The sequence below is a fragment of the Harpegnathos saltator genome, unplaced genomic scaffold, assembly GCF_003227715.2.
Source record: "Harpegnathos saltator strain DR-91 unplaced genomic scaffold, Hsal_v8.6 scaffold208, whole genome shotgun sequence".
Classification (NCBI taxonomy): domain Eukaryota; kingdom Metazoa; phylum Arthropoda; class Insecta; order Hymenoptera; family Formicidae; genus Harpegnathos; species Harpegnathos saltator.
Window position 1 is genome coordinate 587,686 of NW_020229993.1, and position 26,850 is coordinate 614,535.

At 36.3% G+C, this 26,850-nt stretch overlaps 1 protein-coding gene across 8 annotated transcripts in view; it reads right to left on the bottom strand.

Moving 5' to 3' along the window:
- The window catches only part of LOC105192226 (dystrophin), a 588,349-nt gene that overhangs the window by 556,120 nt on the left and 5,379 nt on the right, over window positions 1-26,850 (bottom strand). For 6 of the 8 annotated variants that reach the window (XM_025298139.1, XM_025298137.1, XM_025298136.1 and 3 more), the window contains exons 2-21: window positions 8,946-9,007; window positions 8,567-8,659; window positions 7,904-7,981; window positions 7,634-7,726; window positions 6,858-6,947; window positions 6,536-6,734; window positions 6,106-6,257; window positions 5,622-6,017; window positions 4,752-5,393; window positions 4,485-4,607; window positions 3,929-4,408; window positions 3,683-3,840; window positions 3,239-3,606; window positions 2,765-3,117; window positions 2,262-2,696; window positions 1,936-2,088; window positions 1,186-1,347; window positions 579-881; window positions 343-486; window positions 77-247 (exon numbers count right to left, since the gene is read on the bottom strand). In XM_025298139.1, the coding sequence (XP_025153924.1) occupies window positions 77-247; window positions 343-486; window positions 579-881; window positions 1,186-1,347; window positions 1,936-2,088; window positions 2,262-2,696; window positions 2,765-3,117; window positions 3,239-3,606; window positions 3,683-3,840; window positions 3,929-4,408; window positions 4,485-4,607; window positions 4,752-5,393; window positions 5,622-6,017; window positions 6,106-6,257; window positions 6,536-6,734; window positions 6,858-6,947; window positions 7,634-7,726; window positions 7,904-7,981; window positions 8,567-8,659; window positions 8,946-9,007 (4,655 nt within the window). Of the gene's footprint in view, window positions 1-76; window positions 248-342; window positions 487-578; window positions 882-1,185; window positions 1,348-1,935; window positions 2,089-2,261; window positions 2,697-2,764; window positions 3,118-3,238; window positions 3,607-3,682; window positions 3,841-3,928; window positions 4,409-4,484; window positions 4,608-4,751; window positions 5,394-5,621; window positions 6,018-6,105; window positions 6,258-6,535; window positions 6,735-6,857; window positions 6,948-7,633; window positions 7,727-7,903; window positions 7,982-8,566; window positions 8,660-8,945; window positions 9,008-23,105; window positions 23,522-26,850 lie in introns of those variants that run through there. The other 2 variants (XM_011156207.3, XM_025298140.1) reach the window with 2 other exon arrangements.

The window sequence follows — 26,850 nt, forward strand, 5'->3', positions numbered from 1 at the left end:
CCAATAATAATTCGCATTTATCCCCGGAATAAAAAAAATAATTCAAATATAGATTTAAATTAGAATTTATACTTACTCGCACATATATCGCATTTACTGGTAAATCAGGCATACTCTTTTGCGTGTCTAATTCCTTATTTATACTTTCGACCGACATATTAATATATGTCATATTTTTGTGCATGTCACGCGATAGCTCTAGCGCCGATTCTAATATGGATTTCGATTCCGTTATATGAAAACCAAGCTGTAATAAATTAATGACGATTAATTAATAAATTAATGACGATTTAATATTCAAGCTGTAATACAATATCACTTATCACTAATAAATTTATGTACTTTATTATATAACTCCTTTAACATGTCGATTCGCTTTGAAAATTTATCAGGTTCAGAAACGTTTTTGTCTTCGACTAATTTCCTCCCAGTCACAATTATACATTCAATCTCATTCTTAATTTCACTCAAAGTCTGATAAAAACGCTGTAAAGAGCAATAAACAAGTTATTAGTAATATGTACAAAATAATTTTGTGAATTATATAAATGATGTGTATCATAAGTGATAGATGCTACCAAGCAATGTTTTAATTGACCCTCGATGGCTTCGGGATCTTCCGATGAGAGTTCTAGCAAACAAGTCGCTTCTTCTATTCCCCTGAGTTCTCGCAAAGCTCTTGATAATCTAGGTTCTATATTGGTTGGACATCGGAAACGTTGAAATTTCCTTTGCACTTTGGCATACTTCTGCTCAATAAGGGACATTTGTTCCTGTAGTCGAAGCGCCGCTTCTTGTTTACCGGAGGCTTTATACGACTTAATTTGCGACGCTATTTCCTCAAGTGTAGCACGTTGCTGTTCCATTTCTTCCATCAATTTCTGTTTTCATAATATATAATAAAATTATAAATAAATGTTTAGATAGATGGATTTTACGAATCAAACGCATTAATACAAATTTATATTCTTTTTCTTAATATAATTGTTAGTAAGAAGTATGCAGAATATGCAAATGTTCATAACCACATTCTTTCGATCATGCTATTTTTTCTCTCTGTTACATATATACAAAAAAAAATAAAATAGATATATTTTACACTGTGTGTCTTTGTTTTTATATTTTCCGTTATATTAGACAAATCATAAAAATAGCAATATATATATATATATATCACCAACAGACCTGATAATCGTGAGGCAAGTCATCAGCAGTAAGGTCGCAATCAAGACGTGCTGTTAGTACAGTATCTATTTGTGTTAAAGAATGCTGAAGAGAAAGGATACGCCCTTCCGATTGCTGGGCTTGTTTCACTGATCCTTCCAACAGCTTGGCCCGTTGCCCTGCCTACTCAAAACATAACTCTTTCTAACTAAACTAACTTTCCAAAAAGCAAGTTATAATATACATATATATAATATTAATTGTCACAAAATTACAATGACTAATTATTATAGCTTTTTTTTAGACAAGCAAAGACGAATGATATACAATTATATAATATTATATATTGATTTTTTTCTAAAATTTTCTAAAGTTTTCTAAAATTTTATTTTAATAGAACATATCTAATTGTGATCTATTTATGATCTTATTTATGATCTTATGGCTAACCCTTAATTATATGCATTGCTCGTAACTATTTTGAGCTATTTATAATAATGTCACATGCAAGCAGTTGAAGTTTCAAAAATCCGTGCTTGTACATGTATGCTTAAAATTATTGTTACATACAATTCAACGAAAAAGTAATGCACAAGCTTCTTATAGGATGTATATGTATATGTGTATACACATCCACGATATATACGTACATATATATATATATATATACATACATACATATTAGTATAATTATATACTTTGTATTAGTGACAAACATGTAGTATACACACACACACACACACACACACACACACACACACACACATATACCTGTTTGTTTAAGTTTTCCCATCGATTCGTTAATCCCTCCACGTCCGTTTCAATGGAATGAGTCATGATATTGCTGTCGATAAGTTGTTTGCCAATTTCTTGAATCTTCTCGAGTCTGGATTCCGAATGATTTCGTATATAATTTTCTAAATCCTTGAATAACGTACATAAATTCTTTGAGAAAAGTTGTTATATATATGCACTCTTTTAGAAGTTATGAAACATATTATGTTATGAGTTTACTTCTTCTAAATTGTAAAATCTCTTATAAAACCGTTGTCGTTGCCAAATTAAATCATTACTACCAAACTAAAAATATTACTCACGTCGAGTTCTTCTGAGATTTCTTCTGCATCCGCAGCAGCTTTGGGTGATTTCTTCAATCTTTTATCTAACTTGTCTAACCAGTCGCTTTCCTGTGCAACCAAAGCCCGGAATTCTCCATACTCATGACTAGCATTTTGTAAATGTCTGTAGCGCTCGTATATACGATCTGTAACGTCAGTCCATCGCGCATTCAAGTAGGTGAACCGTCTACCGAGCTCTTGCACAGACGATCCCTCCGAACTTAATAATTTATCATTTCCCATTTCGTTGAGATTTCGAAATTCTTCCACTCGTTTGTCAACTTTGTCTTTCAGTGCTTGGTATCGACCCCGAACTTGGAAAAGCTCGACTGAAGACGTTATTCGTGATTCTACTGGTATATCTTTTTCCAGGCTTGACAGCCATTTTGTGAAATCTTCTATACCATTAATAATCTAACAGAAAAAGTGCCATTAAATAACAAAAGCCATTTGTATTGTTCTTGTAAAGTTTTCGTACTCACATCATCATTCTTCTTTAAAGCACTCTCATATTTGTCGCTTAGATCTTTAGCCTCGTTAACGACAGCGGCCCATTTATATGTTACGTCTTCCAATTTACTGCTTAACAAACTTGCAAAATTAGCTTCAGATTTCTCAAGTATTCTATTTGTCGATGTTCGAAATACTTCCATTTGCGGCTTTGTTTTATCCATCTCTTGCGAAAAAGAGCGTATTTGCTCTAATTTATGTTCCGTTCTCTCAACATTATCTGTGACGTTGTCTTTAGATAAATCCTCTAGGAATAATGACGATTTTTTCAACCAAGATTCTAATGCCGAAAGTTCATTATTGAAAGCTTGTACAGTTGTAATATCTAAAATGAGTCATATTGCACTATATTAATAGTTAATAATAAATCAATTTTCTTCAATTTATATTATCAAAATAAGAAATTTATTTCTCATATTGTGTGCATATATTAACATTTTACTTACTTTTTATAAGACTTTGTTGTTTCTCTTCCAAAATAATAGGTATATCACTCCATTTGGTATTGAGGTCCTGCAATTCATCTTTAAACCGTTGTGCCGAAATATCATTATCAATTTTCGCTATCAGATCTTGTCCAGTGGAATTAATGTATTTAAAAATTTCCTCCTGTTGTTTTAATGAGCTTTGTATATCTCTGAATTTATTCATTTGCTCTTCCATAGCTTTCTCGTCAGACATAATTATATGCTGTGACAATAAGACACCTTCCACATTATTAATAAACAATGTTAGATTAGAAACTGCCTCGGTATACTTCTTAGGTGGTGTTCGATCGATGGCGTTATTTACTTCGGTTAATCGCTCCGATAACCTAAGAACATCATTATACATGTATTGTATTAAACGATACAATATAACTATATGCACATGTTCACAGCGATACTTACGTCGTATACAATTTATTCCAATTAATGGAAAACATTTTTATATCTGCATCAATATTACTGCTTTCTGCAGTTGAAACCTGGCTCAGTGACAATTCACTAGCTTTTTCAAGCATTCTTTTAATACGCTCGTCGTGGGACTTCATTGATTTCATTTTAACCTGAACCAAATGTTTTAATATTAAAATTATATAACAGATTTTTGATAATGTACATATATGTATATATAATCAATATTCCTCAACTTACTCTAAACGGTTCTATCTGATTGTTTCCTTTATTCATATCGAACCATTTGGTGTAACTTTCCAACATCAAATTTAAACTAGCCAATTCAGTGCGGAATTTCTTCACTTCTTCCAAGTAATCGATACGCCTTTTTATATCCTGCAAACGAGTATTCGTCGCCATCCAACAATTTTGTATGTTTTTAATCTTGGATTCTTCTTCTTCAGTGGATTCATTTGCATTTCTTAACTCTTCGATAAGTTGCTGACCGATTTCAAGAACTTTATCGTACTCATTCTTGTGCGATTCCATGTCTATGAGAGTATCCTCATAAACTACTTTCTTCTCTTCCACGCTTAACTCATCGAATACCCCTTCTGAACGACCAATTTCTAAGTCGACGTAATCTAGCCATTTATACAGATGAAGTAAAGCCGATTCAAATTCATGTTTAATGGTACTATCAACTCGCCTTTTTTTTGAATCACTATGTGGTGTTGACTGGAAAAAAAGAATAACTGATAAGCACATCAAAACCAAAGTAAATGTTAAAAACGAATGTATAAAATATACATACTGTTGCAGCAATCTCTTCTTTATATGCTATACTCGTTACCGTCTCAGACATCCATTCATTTCCCTTAACAGTTGTTGTGCTATCTTCGGACATTAAGTCAAATTCAAATCCGGAATTTGTTATCTAATATAATACGATAAAAATGAGTTGCAAACATCATCAAGGAGCAAGATATATATATTTTCGCCAAAACTTATATATTTCACAAAATATTATTTATTAATACTAGTATATTCTACAAATTATTATAAATTATAAGTCTTATACCCTTTGAGTTTGAACTTCCATAATTTGTCCTACAGCTTCCCATCGATCCTGCAAGTTTTCAATCTTCTCTAAAATATTCATACACTCCGGAGACGAACCATGGCCATCCAAATCTTGAATTGATTCTTGCAGAGACGTTAATTTCTTCTCATTGAAATCCATTTCCGCCTTCAGAACTTGCAGTCTTTTTATTCGGTCTAACACCTCACCAATTTCGGATGCCGGATTAGCTTCCATTTGCTTTAATGTAATTTCCGTTTCGTTCAACCACGCTACCAACTTCTTGTAGTCGTCGGTGACACTGTGCCAAAGCGTCGAAACAGACTCCAACCGCTGGCGCCGTTCCTCTTTCCATTGACAAATGTGACTCCAGCGTTCGCCGAGGGCGGATAATTGATCTTCCATTTGAGCATACACTGCCTCGGAATTTTCTTCGTCTACTACCACTATCATATTTCTCATGCCATTAACAACGTCCTGCTGCGCCTGAATATCTTGTTCTAATTCGTTTAAATGTTTCATCTGTTCGTCGAGAGCAGACGGGTTTAATTCGGTTGCTGCCATCAGAGAAATCCGATCTTCCGTTTTTGTCAACCATTGTCGCAGCGCATCTAACTGAGCCTGTTGCATTTGCATCAAGACCTAAAAACGGTAACATATTAGAACAATGCGTTCATAAAGTATGATTAACGTTTAATTGCAAACATGGAATTTCAGAGATGTCCAACACGCAAACTATGTGCATATAAATAGGGTTATTTTATAAATATATGATTTAACGTCAAGTTCGTAATACAAAATTAAACTTCGGTATTATGAATACTAGATATAAAAATGTATTATTTCCATGAGCGCGCGAAATATCTGTACCTCGTGAATACTGCTTTGTCTCTCCATGGCGCGCATTCGTAATCCTTCCCATCGAGAATTCAATAACGACATTTGCACGCGAACTTCATGCTCCTCATCTTTATGCAATCCGCCTTCAGCTAACAATCTTGCACCTTCCTCTAGAACAGTCCCTACCCCGTCCTGGTGACCAGATAGCTCCATCAAGAAGGTTTCATGCTCGTGGAATTGTTGTTTCAATATGTCTAGAGTTGAGCCTGGCTCAATGGCATGATTCAATTTGTCTTCCGCCTCCAAAAGCCACGTTAGGACATCCTCGAGGGCGACTTGATAACCACCGAGTTCGACGGAAACATTTGTAGCTAAGCTCATTGGACGGGAGGCTGGCATTCCAAAATTACCGAAGGACAAAGTAGGCTGCAAATTAATTTTCATACATAGCTGATATAGAAATATACAGGACATGTTACTTGTCGCATATTCGCTGAACTACTGAAGTGCGTACTTCTGTCCCTGGTGTTGTAACTGGGCTGGTACTGTCACTTGCAATTGAAAGATCTAATTCACCAATATCATCTCCGGAATGCGGTAACGATTGGAAGAGACACGTAACATACATCATGATAGATTTTTTATCTGGTACAGAAGTATTGACGTCTGCAAAATAAGATATATGATAAGTAAATGTCGTTCAACAAATTATTGACAATTTTTTAATAATTATTATTATTTGTAATAATTATTAAAACACAAGAAAAATTTAATATATTCCATATCTACGATATTTTATCTAATATATATATGATTTAATTACATGTAATAAAAATATAATATAAAAATTATATTCAATAAGTTCAAAATATATATTTCAAATATGGGACGTGCGAGAAAAAAGATGTAATTAATATTATATGTAATATTTGAAATTAAATTACCTTCGGGATCCAACAGGCGTTCGATATTGAGATGTTCCTGCGCGAGCCGAAAAGCATGGTCCAATCTGGCATTTGGATGTTTACGCGCGATATTATTAAAGTCAAACAGATGAGGTTTCCACTTATGTAAAATCGCATTAAATGCTAATCCATCCGACCAAGACGTTGTAAAATTTTTAATATCTACACCAGGATAATTCTACAAAAAAAGCACACGATATAAATAATTTCATCTGTAATTTATTGACTTTATATATTTTTTTGAATGAATATATGGCTGATATATATGGCTATGATAATATGGCTGTTATAACGCGGTTACCTGCGAATTTTGACGGCACCAAGCAAGAAGCGTTTTTTCTAGATTGGTTTGTTGTAATTCTGTCATCAAGTCTTTTAGATGATAATGCACCTATTATTAAAACACAATAATAAAAAAAATAATAATGATAGACAAATTATTAATTAGGTTAAAACAGGGATCATATTAGGACTAACTAAAAATATTTTTATTTATAAAATGTTTATTATTTTTATTTCTCATAAAATAAGGATAACATTTATATGAATTTATATATATATATTGTTATATATATATATATATATATATATTGTTCGTCTGTTGTTTTATCCTATTAGAAATCTAAATTGAGTTAATTATATATTTAATTCTTACTATTGTTGTATAAAGCGTCATTAATTCCTTTAATATTATTGGACTGAGATCATTTTTAGGTCATCCTCGTTCAACTTATTATGTTTACTACGTTCAAAAAGTCTCCAATAATTTTTAAATTTGGAAATTGAATCTATACTATCGCACAAATTAGTTTCCACATGACTAATTGGAACATTGTTATATGGACGATCAATTATTCGATATGGCAAAGATATGTTACTCTCAAGATTTATTTTATACACGATGTTTCTCTTGCCAATAGCAGCCTGTGGCTCAAAATTAGAAAATTATAAACATTATCTTCAAAGCTGCAACTACTAATATTATAACTCTGTATCATAAAACTTTAAAATACGCATATAAATCTGATCTTTGATAATTTACAAAATCCAATATTCGAACAATGTTATTTGACTTACTTGCCAATGTAGAATAATACTCCACACCAGACCGAGTGTCAATTTCGGGTTACCGTCGACAATATCGTTGCTACTAATATTGACAAGTTTCACCTAAAACATTACATAACACAATATAAGTGTAAGTATCACGTAAGAAGCTTCAATTATTACTATCTTAGATTATTATGTGTAACGTCAATAGATTTATTTCATGTCTCAGTCAATATTTAACTACTACACAAAATCAAACTATTAATGTGACACAAATATTGGTAGTTGCATACTCACGTTATTTTGCTCAAGGATCTGCAATGCCTTGTTAACATTATTAAGATGATGCACTCGCATCCGACCACGCTCCCTTTTCTGTAAAGCAATACATGTATTTCCCCTTCTTAAGAAAAGAGAAGATCTCTAAAGTTCGCGTGACTTATTTTCAGTACATAATCTTTGGATCCGTCTAATTCTGCGTCTGGCATTGCATGAAATAAATTTCAACGATGAAAGCGGACACCTGCATGGGGCGATGCAAATGCGCGCGGTATACATCTCGCGAATGGAACAACATTCTTGCGTCTGTACCACGCGCATTCATAATCGGCTGCGGTCTTATGCAAATACTGCCTATGCACGTGCACCTGCTCCGTGGCAATTCCACGTGACGGCATGACGGTACGTGAACGCGCTGACGCGAGATGCTTTTGAGAACGATTTTATTGGGAATCTCGCGCTCTCGCACACGGTTATGAAAGTTGCGTTCTAATGAACGACTATCTGCGAGAGACACAATCGTTACTTAAGCAGCGTTCTCCCTTTCTCTCTTGGATGGCCGTATCGCTCCGACACGGGAAAAGAAAAATCTCCCTCGCCGACCAAATCACGGATCAGTGCGTCGCCGGATTTTTTTTTAACGATGCAGCGGCGCACGAACGATAAGCGCATTATACTTACGTAAGTCTTCGAAGTAAGTACTTCCAAGAGGGACAGCAGGCGATTGCCATCTCGTAGGTCGACGAACAGATCGGTGATCGGATCATGATGATTCTACGAAAAGAAAGACAAATTAGACGTCCGCCTCGCAGCATTCTTCCTCGCAGGATGCGTCTTTCAGACGACTCTGTTATATGCATCGCGGCCTGAGATCCTGATAACGAACGTAAAACTTACGATAAATAACAAGTATACTCGTTGCATCGCGCGCGTGCGCGCGCGCGCAGAAAGTTCTTCGCAGAAAGCGAAAGTTTTCGCGAGTTTTTATACCATAACCTAGCGGAATAACTCAATGGCGATGACGAGTAGAACGGTAGTACTGAATCAGGAATGGACTTACCTTGAGCAATTGCGAATTTATCCATTTGGCAAACGTCTTCTTCTGCACATCCTCGCGCTCATCTGCAACATTATCGTTCATCGTGAATAATTAATTGAGCACAACGTTCGCTGAGAAGGTTTGAAATATTTAAGAGCAACGACGACTGATTCGACTTAGGTAGGATCAAAATTTAAATCGAATCTGTGTCAGGATTATAACCGCGTATGTTTCTATATCTGATAATATGATATTATAACCGAGCACAAACTTACGAACTGGTTTGCCTCCCGAGTGGGTATTATTGTATCTCACGAACATTTTCCCGGAATTTCAGTCTTTTAATACACGCTGGAGATTTCTAAGTACATTACAGTCATCGAAAAGCGGGAAACGCTGACCCGAAGGTATTGCGCGCTCTAAATGTATGCAAACGCGCGATCTGTGAACATGTCCCGGAAGTTAAATCGTGGTAATCGAAACGCCATGTTTGAATCGGATTGGTCATCGAGAGTCGAAAGAGATTTATGCACGATCTAGAATTGCGTCTGACAGTTTGACACACTCATGGGTACTTGACACGCGTCAAAAGATTAAATGTAAGGTTAAGAAATAAGTAACAGTTTGTGGCACAACGACCGAGTAAACCGATAAAAACATAATTCTAAATTTTGCAGTTAACTAACAATCACTATGCATGAGTGCTTAGATATGATGCGTCCGACCTAAATTCTCCAGAGAACATACATGTAGTATATAATCGCATATATTCAGATCTTGCAACATGACGTCAGGCGTGCAGGGACCAATCAACACAGATTGGCACAACAGCCTTCGCACGCAAAGAAAAATATTAAACTTTCCAGTTATTTTTTTTATAGTAGCCTTAAAATATATTTATCACAAATTTTAGGAAATCTCACTATCATGTACTCGAGAAAAGAATTTATTCTCTTTTCAAAGGCAAACTAAATTTATGTCTTAATTTCATATTCTCATGTCAATTTGATATTCTTGATTGAAGTGTATAAAGTGTATACTAGGATTCAAAATATATTTTGAGTAAATTTAATACTTATGATGAATTCAGATAGATGTACGGATGTATCATTCTGAAGTTTTTTTTTATAACAAGTTCATAGAATAGTATAAATTAATATATTAAAATTATTATGCTCCGTAATGGTCCGTAACTATTAAATATGAGATAAACACATGAGACGTCACGCATTGTTTTATTTCCACGTGTCTAGAGAAGAAAGAGAAAAACAGAGAAAGAGAGAGAGAGAGAGAGAGAGAGAGAGAGAGAGAGAGCTAATCTAACCTAGAAATTTATCTCAATTAAAAAGAAGCGTCACACTGCTCTCCGGTTATTCGTTACGCGTTCCAATAGTAGTTAAGATAATTTCGCAATTTATAACACATTAAGTAGAACAACAATCGTTGATCTAAGGTTTCACCCCCACGCGTAGAATCATTGCCTACGCAGCAACGACGGCGGCTCATCGTCTATCGTGTTGACACCAGTTGACCTCGGTGACTGAAGCAGTAAACTCGAAATTTAGGTCAACCGGACAGAAACTTACGAATACAGCAAGTACCTGTTCACTCTATCGTCAAGCATTCGAGAACAACAGTAACATCGTCGCCATTGTCGTTATCGTCATCGTCCATTACGTAGAATCACAGATTAAGCATGCTGATTTCACATGCTATTCATATTAATGATGCAACCAGCTTATAAAAGCAGCATGTAGATAAGAATAGAAAAAGGATAGGTGATGTCAGCTTTTATGCGTTTCAATGTTTGCTGAAATATGCGAAAACCGCGAAATCTCCGATGGCCACTCCTGCGCGCGCGCACTTCGCAAAACATCCTTCCACGCACGCTAACGCGTTCTGCGCGATTATATTTAGACGAGCGAGACGTGCGCTCGTGCTGCATCGCTGCATATTAAATTAGCGCCACATAGAAAGAACTCGTGACCGCCTTGGAAAGCCATGAAGAAAGACTTTGTCGATAGTAGCTTGCTTCCCAGTTATTCACTCTCTCTCTCTCTCTCTCTCTCTCTGCATTTTCCGCGCTATCCTCGACTATGCAAAAAATCCTCAGGATATATGCTATCTATCAAATTTTCCGATGGATCGGAACACTCGCGCAGAAAGAAACCCGCGTACTTTTAACGTGAGCCTTTTATGTCAACCAACAAAGAACATGGAAAGCTCACTTTGTGGAATGGACGCGACATCCTTGCACTTGTCAGCTGAAAAGATCGACTCCTCGTTCAGAATTCCCCCTCCCCCATACTCATACACTCTGGCTTGAGTCTCGAGGAAAACACACTAATCGACAAACGTTGTTAGATCGGTGAATGAATGAATGAGACTTATATATATATACTTATCGTTCAGGAAACGCAGTTACGTGAAGAGCGCGCAAGCAGAAAGAAATCGCAAATGGCGATCACGGACTTAGTGTGAAGTAAGCCGTAACATCAACACGCGTAAGACACAGTCTTTCTTTCTCACTCGATTTCTCCCAACCCGCTCCCCCCCCTCCTCTTTCTCTCTCTCTCCCGCTCGTGCTGGCATCAGCCGCGTTCAAGCTTTTACCTCACGATAGCTTTAGGACCATTGAGAGGATAGCCACTTTATCATTAGATAGAGATTAACGAGATCGTCGTCAAAAAGACGATAAGAGGATAACGCGCCGCTTATCTTAATCCATTCATTATTCGAGCCTTTGAAAAATTAAAGGAGATAAGTCGATTAATAATGAGCCAAAAAGATCTGGACTTTGTATAAGATGGTTGCGATAAAAATCGCAAACGACAAAGTGCGTTTAAAATTTCGACAACCGTCATCGGTAATTCACATTAGCGATAGTCGATATTTATCGGAGAAGACGCGGGATTACGATTCCATTCGCAGGGCGGTGAGATACCGTTGTCCAGCCCTGCGAAAATGTAGCGCTTCCGAATATGGTGCAGCGAGTTCTTTTACGATCCGACGGTTTCTTTCCCCTGCGAATGCCGTACATCTCCTGTCAAAGGATCTTATCGCACGGCACCGAGAACTGAATCGTGTATATAACGATTTCCTGTCTCTGCGACAATCGGGAATGTACAGAAGAACAACGTTCACGTACGTATCGGAATTTAGCATGAATAATTATTTCGCCGGAGGGTCTTACGTGATCGTTAAGTAGATACGAATGATTAAATGAACGAAACGATGAACGACGAACAATAAATGACGAGAGAATGAATTATTATGTCAGTTAAGATATATCGGCGATTTCAATTAATTATTAATTCGACTCATTATTATTTATCGGCTATGCGCGTATAGATAATTGAATTTAAATGAGACGATTATCGCAAATAAATGAATGATTTATGCATTTAAAATATTGTATACTTAATACTAAATTGAATATATAATCGAAATCATGATATTTATAAACACTGTATTTAAAATAATAAACAATGTAAGATATTTATAATTTTACAGAAATTTATAATATTGTTGTTCTGTGTATTCTTATAAGAAAGGTATCTCAATAAAATACTAAAATAATGTTAAAAGAACCAATAAAATACTAAAGTAACGTTAAAAGAATAATATCTAACTCGATTTATCCATAAATCAAAATCGAGATATTTACTTTTCTTTTCCAGAATCAACTATAAGGCATTGTTATTTTAGTTTGACAAAAAGCGTACTTTATATCAAACTGAACAGAAAATATTTGTCAAGACTTAATTTGGTCTACAAACGACTCTGTTTACGCATGCACATCCGCTCGTTTTCTTTCAAAGCAGTCAGTGTAAACGGTAGCATACTGGCATTGAGCAAACAGAAGACCCGTGTCTATACATACTTCACCCAATTATAAATTAGCACGTATGGTCGCGCGATTCGAGAAAACATTCAATTGCAGAAAATCGAATCTCGATGCTACGTGCGCAAGCTTTACAACTTCCATTTCAAGTACTTCTCGTAATATAATTTTGGAAAAACTCTACAAGTCTAAATCTCGTCTTCAGTTAATTATGCTCTTCAACAGTCCTTTGGATTTTGTATTATTAAAGCAAAAAATCTTGAAAGATAGTAATCAAAACAAAAGTTGAGACAAACTTGTTGAATCTCTGGAACAGAATGAGCTTCCCCAAGGAAAATATCCCATTTGTGGTTTCATCGAGGAATTCATACTTTATGATCTAGACAGATGCAAATAAGTAACGCGCATTTGGCACAGTCATCGTTTATTGCATTGCATCATTAATAGGCTGCAACCACATTACACAACTGACGAGACGATCGCAAGGGTTGAACGAACCACAGATTCGAAACACGTAATACCGTTAACACATCGATAACACATTGTCGGAGAAACAGTGCAAGCCATCTGAAACTACCGCTAAACTTCGTTAAATGCTCTTCAACGTATCCTCTCCTCTTTTCAGCTGCAAGAACGATAGAATTGAATTTTTCAGAGATCAGCTTTTTATGTAAGTTGCATTTTACGATTTAATTTCCCCGGGTTAATGATCTCACCCTCTTTCTCTCTCTCTCTCTCTCTCTCATCGAAAATTAAGCGCATTTCGAATATTTAACAAAAATTTTAAATTCAAAATTCAAAAACATAAAATTGTCAAAAATTAGAATGTTAGGAATAAGTATATAGATGGATAGATAGATAAAAAAAGAGAGAGAGAGAGAGGAAGAGAGATACTTTCTTCAATATCCATTTTTATAATTTAATTTATTCTAAAAAATCTAGAAAAAAAAATTTTAGAAAATTCATTAAAAAATGTTTTATTCCTAAAAAGTGATTTTTAAAGAGAAGTACGGAAGAATACTATTCTCGTTCGCGTTGATCTTTATAACTTATGTTATAAATGTTATTTTCATAAGCAGCACCTATAGTTCTCTATATTCAAAAAAGAAAGAACCCAAGAAAGAAAGAACACCGATTCTAAGTTACTTTCACATTCAGAATGAATGATGATTCCTTCTGTTGGACAGTGGTTCTCGAGTCTTTTGTAGTGTTCATCCATTAAATGCCTGCTCAACGCGAGACGATCGTTCTTGCGAACTATAAAACAGACGATACATTGATATCTCGGGTGGTTCAGGAAAAGAAACGTGCCGATCGGAGGACGATTACACGCCCCGCGTTGTTAATGATGATCAGACTAGAGCTAATTACGCCATCCGCGGCGTACCCGGTTTGTTTTGCGGTATCGTTGTCGCGGCGAGATCTCGAGTGTCAGTCGCCAAGGTTGTGTCATTTTTTGCAACGTATTATCGACTGAGAGATACAGTAGAAATATCTTCTCTCGAGAGCAAGAGAGTCGGTGGGACAGTTCTTAGCCAATGAGCGATTAGATCAACTATTTTTATGCCTTCTCCCTTCGAACTTCAGTGGAACGTAGCGCCGTTTGAAAATTCCACCGTGGGAAATTTACGCCTATTGAACTGGACATTGCAATCCGTAAGAGAAGGGTCGATCGAAGAATCAGAGGACGGATATCAATCGCACGCATAAAGGATGAAAATTCACATCTACGACTGCCACAAGTCACCAAACATTTTGACTGGCATTGAGTGTTATCTCTTCGATAGTATTTGCTTTTATTTGGATAAAATTATATAAATAATAATCCAGATAAAGATCTAATATCAACTATTCATCATATCATCAATCATAATATCAACTTATTTTTAACTAAATAATATAAATATATTATTTTCATCTTTAAATTGAAAAATATTATTTTTACCAAATTATCTAAAATGATATGACATTCATCGATAATTATAAAATATTGAAATATTTATTTTTATGTCGCAGACGTTCGCATTAGTATTGCATGTATCAGACGACATTGAGACTGAAATGACATTAGGATTCATCTATAATCAGGACAAAGAAGAATTTAGAAAAATTTATATATTTCATCTTATTTCCCCTCCTTATCTAGCTAATTTTAAAATCATTTAAGCGCAACTCAATGGCAACTCCTAAAGTCAGATGCGGTTGCAACTAGTTCCTCTCTCTACCGAAGTGCGGCTTTATGTCAAGAATCAAGAAGCCTCTCTCATCTTCTTTAACTGACAATCATCATTGTGAGAATCATCAACACCTAATTGGCTCACGCGAATGGTTTCTTGATTATTCCTCCGAAAAAATGTTCAAAGAGGAGCCCTCGGAGGCGTGTTCTCGTCTCTTCGTTATAAGTAGGAAGCGTCAGGAGGGACAAGAAGAAACCTTAAGAAACGATAAGAAAAGGAGCCGATGCCAGCATTTATCATTTATCCGGCGATAAAATCAATTAAACGTTTTATATCGATTTCGTTCAACGCGATCTCCAGTCGCTACGAAAAGTACTAACTCACATGCGAGAAACGAATCAGCCTGATCGAAGACCACCGCGAGACAAATACCATCGCCGACGGCTTATCGTTCGACCAATTCGCCGCATATTCTTCGCCGCAGCACGAGCTCCGTTAAATACGCAGCTGACTGCTTCTCACACTACTAACAATGGACGCGATTCTCGTGTCTGACGAATACAGTGCAGAAGTAGACGACCGCGTTTCAACGACATTAAGTAGAGATTGTACGCACAAACGTTATTCGTCAGCTATTCTTGTGCGCTCAATTATCGCTAAAAGTGGTCGTCCGAAACTCGCTTGGTTTGTTGACGTTAAATACGACTCTCGTGCTATAGCGAAACAAAAGTCAAAGTCACATTTGGCATTACAAACACGAGGCCGTGGTGTAAACTTCTTATATACGAGAGAGAGAGAGAGAGGGGGGAGGGGAGAGAAGAAAAAGAGGGGGGAGGGGAGAGAAGAGAAAGAGGAGGGAGAGGGGGATGAGAGGGAGGAAGAGAGATTCCTTTCTTTCTCTGCACAAGGTTACGGTTATTGACCGAAATTTGAGAATGCTGTAGTAACACGCCCGGACTAGTCTTAATTTAGCAAATAAGCGATCGACCATACGTCGACTTTGAGAGAAAAAGATCCCTTGAAACTCGAATAAATTTTAATCGTCCCCACTGTGAAATATAGTACATAAATACCGTGTTGCTCAAAATTTTATACATTATCGGTTATAACAAGTTTCGAATTTTAGAAATCGAAAATTAGAAATCGCAATAAATACTCTAGAATTATAGAAAATGTTACATTTAACATTATTGCAAAATGACAAACGATAAAATTGCATAAAAAGTAATTCTGCAAAAACATTGTGGTCAGGTTGTAATAAGTTATTTCAGGCTAACTAGTGTATTTTCAAAAACAAAAAAAAACATTTTTAGTTTTTAATAGTCAAGAGCAAAATAAATCAGAAGTATATATTATGTTATATTAATAAATCTGGTCATTATATTATGATTGCAACAGTTTATTTAGAATCTTTATTTTAAAAGTAATAATTTTTAGTTATATTGACGGCTTTAAATATATTTTTGTTTATACAATAATCGAAATATGTAAATATGGTGGGACTGGTCTACGGGGTCTATTGTTACGGCTGTTTATTATAATTGTAATTTATTGTAATTGTAAGTTGTTTATTGTAATTTACTGCACTAGTTCAGTAAGCGCACTAGTTCAATAAGCGCACTAGTTCACTAGTGCAGTTAAAAAGAACAGATTAATAACCTCAGTATAACCTCAGCTATGACCAACAGCAGAAATTGATATTGTAATTTTATCTTATTAGAATTTCATCTTTAACGTTTTTGTTAAATATTCGAATATCATAATTACGCATTATATATGTAGATGTATATAAGGTATACGTTTTCAAAAGGGAGGAAAAAAAAAGTAATCGGCAATCCTTACTGATACACTTGTTGAATTAGCTTTATTGGGTGAAAAGTAAGTTCGAACAATAAATGAAGGTCGTAAAACAGTAATAAAAACAAAGTTAAATTTTTAGCGAGATATAAGTTTATCTTTAGCGAAATTCAGCACGTATAATTTTTTTTTACTATTTCGCACACTTTAAATCATACAGATTTAAACGTTTTCTTTTACATTTTTGTTTTCAAACGAAAAAGTGAAAATTATGTCAGGTTTTTATAATCTTTACTGATGCAACATTTTATAACTAATATTTTTATTTTTATGTTATTGCGATTTGTGAAAGAGAAAGATAAGACTGAAAAATGATTGACAAATATGCTTTTATGTTTATATCATTGATAAATATGTTTGTGTTTATATCATTAATGCTACATGAATATATACTTTATCTGCAAAATATTAATGGTTATGTTATGCACATTTTTCATTTATTTCTAATCATTAAATGTATTATTTAAAATACAAAGATCTGTACCAACTGACCCCGATAACTGTAACAACTGACCTCACATATGAGGTTGTTACAAATATAGTCGTCTTATATTTTTCATTGATGCGACAAAGTTAATAGAAATATTCAATCGAAAAAATAATTTTTTTGTTATATAAGCACGTGGCTATTAAAAGAATTCTCATGCCGCTTATATTCCATTTGTTACTTACGCTAAAAAAATTCATGAAAAAAAACTGTATCAACAGCCCCGGTCTCCCTTACTTGAGATTCAGTTCCACAATAAACGATAGAGTTTGACGCTGGTTAAACACGCTGCTAAGTCGATAATTTATAGGATTTTCGGCATTTCGTCTGATAAGCCGACGAAATAACCCACGCATATATAGATTAGAACTGTCAAGAATCAAGAAACGCGCGAAAACATGCCACCCGGGTGCGCGTCCCTACGATTCGACGGCGTCAAGCTGGGCGCGCACGCCGGGAGCACTTTGTATACCGTTCGCAAACAAGCCGCCCGACCGACCGGCCGGCCGCGTAGAGAACAATTGTTTAAACGAGCTGACAATGCAGACACTACAGAGCGCGGCTGCGAGCGTACGCGCGCGGCACATTTCTTCTCTCCGCTGTGTTGTGTCACACGTATACGTCCCGAGCGCGTGTCGTTGGCCCTACTGATCGTGGGCACACCACTACGCGAGAGGTTCGGCGGGGGTCAAGCGTACTGATGGGACCGAATAATAATGCCAGTGCGTGCTTTTCGTGGGATTCTTCAACTACGGCGATGAACCACGCTAAATTATCGAGAGCTCGCATGGGACGCGAAATAAGCGGCGATGGCTCTCTACGGCGGATGGCGCCGGTTCCTATTTCGCTCTCGCGTGCAGCAATTACCTCGGATGTCGATTGTCGAGATAAATTTCCTATCGCGGATATGTGGCCCCATTTCACACTTCGATTAGCCGTGCGAATAAATAATGCGTTCGATTAAGGCAATGTTAGTGGGACCAACGCTGAGGCGTGACGTGTACATTTCGAGTCGAACAAAGAGAACAGAGCAGCTAAAGTGAATATCCCAATTAGTGATAGTGCCCTAAATAAACAATTGCATCTGTTCCTTTTAATAAATTAACTAATACAGGTCTGCATCTATCCCAAACATGTTCTTACTCCAAATTTATATTCCATTTTATAAATTATTAATTATAACAAGTATCGAATAAAATTAAAACACATAAAAGAATATCATTCTACTGCTATAAAAGCGACCGCTCAGTTTATTTTTTTCCTTTCGAATAATGATTGTCTTCCACAAAGAATATCTTTTTGATAATAGTCTTAAAATATAATTTAACACAAATTTTAGTAAAAAACATTATTATCATATAATCCAAAGAATTTATTCTCTTTTCAATGATATTATAAAAGTTATATTTTATATGTAGAAAAAAGAGACCAAATTTTTCTTTTAACTTAATATTTTTGTTTTAATTTAATGGCAATAGTTTTTTCTACGTGCATAGTAAATGTTGTAACATCATAATTACAAGCGTATTGAAAGCGAGAGTTCGAAATTAGTTATTGACCTGTTAAAAGTTGATAGTTAATAACATATATTTATTTGCTATATCTCTCTGTGACTATTATAGTAGATGGTAAATTTTAAACTAAACTTTCGATGAAAAATAAAACTAAACTGCTATATTACTAAATGTTATTCAGTCATTTCTAAGAAAGTATTATAAGTAAATTAAAATTTTTCCATAAATTAGGGATATACATACTGATACAATTAAAACTCCAAATGGTCAAATTTTTCAAACAAAATCAATTTTGTGTACTTGGTCGCTAATTAGACATTCAACTTACAATTGATCGATAAAAAGTCATATGTCTTTCAAATTTGCGCGTTTGTTAATCTTTCTCAGCTCGGTTCCACTTTTTCTCAGCTAGTAAACGTCATACGAAAGAAAGTAAGTTAAATAATGATAAGAATTCTCGAAAGTGAATTTTTGAATTTATGATGGGGCATGATAAGATTATAGTGAGACTCAACACAATCAGCTTACGATGACGTATATGATCAACATGATCGAAAGGGTTAAGGTATCGATAAGATCGAACATGCCATTGTCGCGCGAATGTTTCGCAATAAATTCGTTCCCGTTTTGTCACTCTCCTAACATTCTTGTGAATTTGTATTTGTTCGCCGCGGCTATTTCATTCCTGCGCGTATCGAAACCTGTTAGCATAAATCGCAGCACTATCTATTTCGTTTGGCCGATGTAACCCGTAACTCTGGCACGATCGGATCAAATCGTTTCTCGAGCGTGGCCAGTTACGTTAACCGGATTCAACGACAGTGGCTGACGAGTGACACAATGCTGAAACTTTTCCTCGAGTCTGCTTCCACAGGAATGACTTCTCGTCGCGTCGTATAAATACAACGTGTAACCGTAAACGTGATAATGCAAATATTGCGCGACTGTGTAACGACGTTACACAGTATATTTACGTCTTTCTACATGCTGTACGTGCAGGCACACATTTCAATTGTGCGCTTAACACTTTCGATACGGCTATGTCGTTCGCGAATATGCTTCCGCTGTAAAGATATTCGAGTCGCGAATACGATTCTATTGTACGGGCCAGTTACAACGTACATTTTACCATGGAGTGGGTATAACACATGATATTCGGTAAAATAATGTAAATTACAGATACATTGTTCATAAAGGATGAAATATTACAATGTAATATATTTTAAATTATTCAGATTTAAAAAATTGTTTAATATAATTTCGACGATGGATGACTATAGTCACCCGTAGAACACAGTGAGTATGCGATGATGGCTGACTATAGTCACCCGTAGGACGCAGTGAACGTACGATGATGGATGACTATAGTCATCCGTAGTATCGAAAGGGTTAAGTAATGGTTCATCGGCCCGCTACAACAAACACAGCAGGGAATGCGCGCGTTACAGTCAAGTATATTCTTCCATGTTACGAGTGTAAACGAGTCTGAACGAGGAAGATTTAACGGAATAGAAAGTACCGATAGTACTTATTATAAATTTACCGCCAATTTACTTGATTTGCGGCGAAGTGCTTGAATTTACGATTACACGTTCGAGTTTCCTAGCGTGTTACAATTTGCAGTTAATGCACTTTCACGGCGCAAACGTCAATCCTTGGTAAAGCACGCCGCACGGTGCAGCTAAGTAGATTATAAGGGATAATTTGCAGTAAATTTGTTAGGCTATTAAAAGGCTATTAAAATAACGGGTTAATGACCCCGGAATACAATTCTCACTACGAGCTACGGCTCGTACGCAACACAGAGAGTTACGTAAATCGGTCATCATATTATTAAAGTTTATTTTAATACACATAACATTCCTCTTTGCTGGGTGCTTCATTATTGATAATAATAAAATTAATAATAATAAATGTTACACTAAATCGAAATAAGCTAAATATTTGGAAATACAGCAACAATCGCGGTCTTTTTTGTGATAATCAACAAAATAAACAACAAAAATATAAATATATATACAAGTTTTTAGCTTAAGATTTTTGTACGAAAAAACTCGGAAACGTCACATCATGTATATATCTCATATCGCAATCTTCATAAAATTACGATATATTAAAAATTTTTAAGACTACGCGATTCTTTCTACAAAAATAACAATACTGCTAAAAAATCTTTCGTGTTTCGTGTAAACACATATCGATGATTCTAAATATCAGCAACGTTTTGTTTATTGTTCACTCATTTGGCTTTGGCAATAGAATTGATAGTTGCGCGAATTGCCATACTATTCTTCAACAAATATTAAATGTATTTTCTAATAATAAAACTGCTATTAATTTTTTATAATGCTATGGTGTTCTATCTATTGAAGTTTTGTAGTACTTACCAAAGTAATAATTTACTGCGGTAACAATCGTTTCGTTGGTCGTTAAATTATTATCATATTATTTATCTGACGAAAACAGTTTTTGATCGCGGTATGTTCTTTGTAAACGAAAACGAATTCCTTCAAGAATCACGCAAGGATATCAATGCTACAAATGTAACACGTTTAAAAGACACGCGCGGTCGCTTCGGACGTATTTTTCATGCGTGACAATCGTCAAGAATCTCCTTCGCACGTTGCCGATGACTTTTGTGTGCGCAAATAGAGGTTTGTACAGCACATGCGTGCAATTACATTATGAGTATCGGTACACGGTGTTATCCTTCTTAACACGCACGTATATCACGCTGATCCTCAATTATGACGTTTCATCGGGTAGCCGAGTCGGGTAAATAATTCCAAGATAAGATAACTCTTCTACTCCAAGTATAGATAACCTCCTGCCTAGCGCCAACCGGCGACAACGCAAAAAAAAATGTGCACCGTAAGCATTCAAAACGGTGGACATGAATTTATAAATATAGAAAATAACATCGGCAAGAAAAAATAATCTGCGCTTATATACACGGGTCGGCATATGTACACGGAGAAAATATTGATTGAATTAATGTGACAAAGAACGAACAAAATGTTTTACAAAAAAAAAAAGGAAAAAAAAATCTAATTCTTAGAATCGAATTTGTTTCATAAAAACCGAAAATTCTGTTTCTCTTCGATTAAAATGCGTTTGTTTTATTCGTCGTTACTCTAATTTAGTCAATTTTTTTCATTATGTGGAAGAGATTTTATGTTAAAATTGATAAAGACACTATTAAAATGTAAACATTAAAAAGAAAACATCATTAATATAAATCAAATGACTGACGGGATATGATCTCCTTTATGCGATGTTTATACGATACATGTATGTAGACACTTAAAATGTTTAATATGCTGTAAAATATTTTAAATGACAGCGAGTAGACGGAAATGCGACGAGACTATTGTGAGACTTTTTAAGGGAAACCTGAGATTGTGACACATAAATTAATCATCTGATACTATTTCAATTTCTTCAAACGTATTCGCGTATGTTACGAAGATGGTGATATATTTGGTGCGAAACACAGATCGGACAGATTATAGACAAGCAGAATAAGAAGACAATAGATATTTCCGGAACAGAAACGTAGTGACAGCTAATGTTGAATTTGGCAGATATCTTTAAGTTGTGTAAAAAATATCACCTTAACAAACGAAATTCGTTAATTAAAATTGCCGGAGAAACGACACCGTGTACTATGACACGAGGAAGCGTAGGAGAATGACAAGCAACAACACTCGTGTCCAACACACAACAAACAAAATACAACAATCCGCATAATTATGGCGTACAGATAATCGGGATAATTATGAGACGAAGATAAATGCTGGAATATTAATCGAAGATGAAAAACGATACGTTCGATAAATATCAATTGCAGTTGCGGCACACGGTTGTCAAATCACAATTATCAATTACAAAAAGTCGCACACACGTCGCTGTCGTGATTATTCTGAACTGACCTTATCCGTGTATCAAGGAACGCGTGAGTTTCGCGCTTCGATATCGCTCGGAATCAAGGCCGTGCTCCGAAAAGATCCTGCGACCGTAGAATCGATTTGCATTCGCCAGGTGCAAGGAGGAGAGAGAGAGAGAGAGAGAGAGAGAGAGAGAGAGAGAGAGAGAGAGAGAGAGAGAGAGAGAAAAGGGAGGGGGGAGGACACGCGCGCAAGGTGATCACGTGCAGGAACGGAGAAAGAATCCTTTTGCGCGCAGTTAAGAACCTCAACATTACCCACACGCCCACATGCGGCATACCGACGCGCACGTATACGTACACAAACACGCGCGCGCATATCACACAATATGATAAGCACACACGCGTGCACATACCTATGTAGACGACTTCCATCTTGAGATATTCGAACACAGCCACCGGGGATCGTCGATGTAATATCCAAGGGCACGCGTTATGCAGCGGGGAACGAAACGAGATCACACCAATCACCGGAGATGCGCGCTGCGTCGGCTAGCGAGCGAGCACGCGCACACGCGCGCAACACGCGCGAACGCAGCACGAGCGCGTGTACGAATCACCGCCGCGAGGTTAGAATCAGCCGCTCGCTACGACGCTACGACGACCACGACGATGACGACGACGACGCTACACCACTTGTTGATTCCGTACTGACAAGGCAAGAGACACCGCTACGCCGTGACGCACACGCGACACTCGTGCACGTAGCACAGCGGCGCGCCGCTCACTTATTCAACGACTCACTCTCTCTCTCTCTCTCTCTCTCTCTCTCTCTCTCTCTCTCTCTCTCTCTCTCTCTCTCTCTCTCTCTCTCTCCCTCTCTCTCTCTCTCTCACTCGTATACACACGACCGCATCAACGCATTCGTCGCCCGTCGTCACACGACGCACTCGTACGCATCGACTCCGTGACTTTCTCTCTCTCTCTCTCTCTCCCTCCCTCTCTCTCTCCCCCTCTCTCTCCCTCTCTCTCTCTCTCTCTCTCTCTCTCTCTCTCTCTCTCTCTTTGTTTCCCTCTCTCGATCTCACGAACGGACGGCGATCTTCGAGAGCCTTCACGACCGCCGCCGTTGTGGTCGGAAGCGGCGCGACGAGACACTTCGCGACATCCCGAAACGATCGGTCTTTCGATACACTCGTGGTGTGTCGTGAGCGCGTCGACGCGTGAACAGGACCGCACCGGGAAACGAAATCGGGGGTTCGAACGATGCTGACGATGATGCACGCAGGAAGAGAGAAGCGGAATACAAGAGGAGACGCGACACTTCCCTCTTCGGCAAGCTAACGTCAATCGACGACTGCCAAACGCGACGCGCACCGGCCGTGTCACGAGCGAACTGGCAACCTCGGACGACTCGTAAGGCCCAAGTTCCCCTACCATGGAGCATGAGGATGGCGTTGGACTCTGTTCTGGTCTGACCGCGTAGCCTTTTCTATCGCGTATCGCGCTCTTCGTCGCACCCCAATCACGAGAATTTCCCCTTTCTCCAGGCGTGCCGTCAGGCCTACTCGTAGACCATCTCATATGAGAGAATAATGAAAAGTACTTAATCATCCCCGTCTTGATATTATAACGATCAAATGGGATATGGAACTGAAGCGGATGAACGAAATGCAAGGCGTTCAGTATAGTAATATATATAGCGTGCGCTTGCTATTGTATTTGTAGAATAGGACGGAGATTACAAGTCTGTAAGAGAGATAACATAAACACCAATGATTTATTTATACTGTGATAAAGATTACAGAGTACATGTATAATCGGAAGCTATAAAAAGATATTTCATATACCCGTAGACTCGTTTTAGATAATGATATAATCAACGACATGTGATATTATTCATATTGACGGAGTGTGATTTATAATTGGTATCTCCATTTGTTTCTCGGATATATGACCTTATTTTTGTACGTTCACTGTGAAAAGACGTGTACTGTAGAATTTTCTTCCCAGATTAAAAGGTACGAATAGTCTCAAGGAGATCGTGTGTGCGAATTGGGTGTGTGGACCCTACCTCGCTAACCGTAAGGCCCAATGCATCACAGGTAAACAGGGATTCAGAAACCGGCAGAGGTGGTCTACCGGTGAAGCAGGTATAAATGCGCGCTGGTCTCACTTGTGGGGCCCGTCATCCGAAAAAATTAGGCCGATGATAAGTCGCACAAGCCAAATACGACGAATACCACGATTTCTAAGCGTACCGAAAAAGCTTTAGCTCTATTAAAGTTTAAAGCACATTGTGAAATTGTTGCGTAAAAATGTTGCATAAACAATGTAGTCTCAACGAAACAATCCAAACTAACTAAAAAACGAATTATTGAGTACGAGACTCGGTACACTGTACTAAAAGAAGAAATACTTAAAACATAAAACAATATTTATTCGCGATTGGTATTAATAGCATATTTACACTAATATACATATTTTCATTCATTTACACTAATATACATATTTTCATTTTCATATTTTCATATTGAGAAGAAATGTTTTTTAAATGATAATATTACATTTTTCTAAAGTTGTTACTTCTCATGAAAAAGCAATAGTTTATTTAAATAAGAAAAGTTGAATTCAAGTAAATATGTCATTAGTCATCGAATAAATATTTTTTATTCAATATTTTCTCAAATCTAAATTCTCTTCTTTAAATAAATTATTGTTTTCATGAGAGGTGACAATTTTAAGAAAATATATAATTTCTCATTTGACAAAAATGTTTCTTCAATATAAAAATATGTATATTAATATAAGAAAATATGTATTATTAATACGTACTGAATAAATATTTTTTTAGTTTTTCGATATCTTTTTTCTCAATGTACGAATTCTACTTCAATGTAGACACAACTCCGTGGAAATATTGCTGAAAAATTTTATATTTGAACATCGATACCTCTTAGCGACTATTCTACCGCAAGAGAGATAGGAAAGATTCAAAGTAGAAGCGAATCATATAATTCATAACGTTCACCCTACATACTTAAAATAGACGCTTTAATATTCATATTCAAGGTGGACTTCACAGGTCGCGAAGCCGTTTCGATTCCATTCCGAACTCTGCTCGTTCTTTTACTCACATCACTGCGAGGTAGAAAACTTTACGACCGATATCAATTTTCGATTACGAATAATCTCAGCATGAACTTCTCGCGAGGTCGGTCGCGTAGGAGTGCAGAGACCTGAATCTCTGAGTTTCGTATTGCAACCCCATCGTTGATACGACGAAACTGGTACACTTTGTATCAATGCTAATGTATTCTCGATAGAAGTGCACGTGGTTGCAACACGGAAATGCTCGTGTCAATAACCCTGAAGATAACATCTTCATGTCGTTACATATTAGCTTCACTGATAGCGTTATGCATGGTCGCACGCTTGGTTCGCGCGCGCTTTATAGGTACGTATCTAATTAATTTCATGTCTGGAATCTGTTTATAGTATAATGCCAATTAGTATTATTATGGCTTTATAGTATAGTATTATAGTATTATAGTATTATAGTATTATAGTATAGTATAGTATTATTATGGTATATTATGAAAGACGTAGAACGAAACAGCAAAAACTTAAATCATATTTTTTCCTTTTTTCCCCACAATTTGAAATTCACGAGATTCATGAATTATACATGTATAAGAATCCTCTAAAAATAATTCTTTAAGCGCATTTCCATTCAATTCTATGTCGATGAAAATTTAATTTTGATTTCAATCAAAAGGTAATTCAATGTCTATAATTAACCAATTTCAGCGAACTAAAGTGAAATATTTAAGACTATATCATTCAGTTTATCCTTAAGTTCCTTCAGTTTATCTTTAATTAAATTTTAGTTAACAGATATAATTATTAACTGAATATAGTATAAGCTGTATTTTTTTAATTTTTATGGTCGACATATATTACTTATTGTAAGTTACAATCTTGCGAGAGAAATGACTTTCAATTAAATACTGATTGAGAAAACTAGTGAAAAATACAAATGTTACATAGCGTGTAAACAATAAAATATAGTAATAAAACATATAGAACCGCATCTTTTTACGATTTATCGTGCTTCTTCAAAATATATAATCTATTCTATTTCAAGAAAATGTCAGCTGG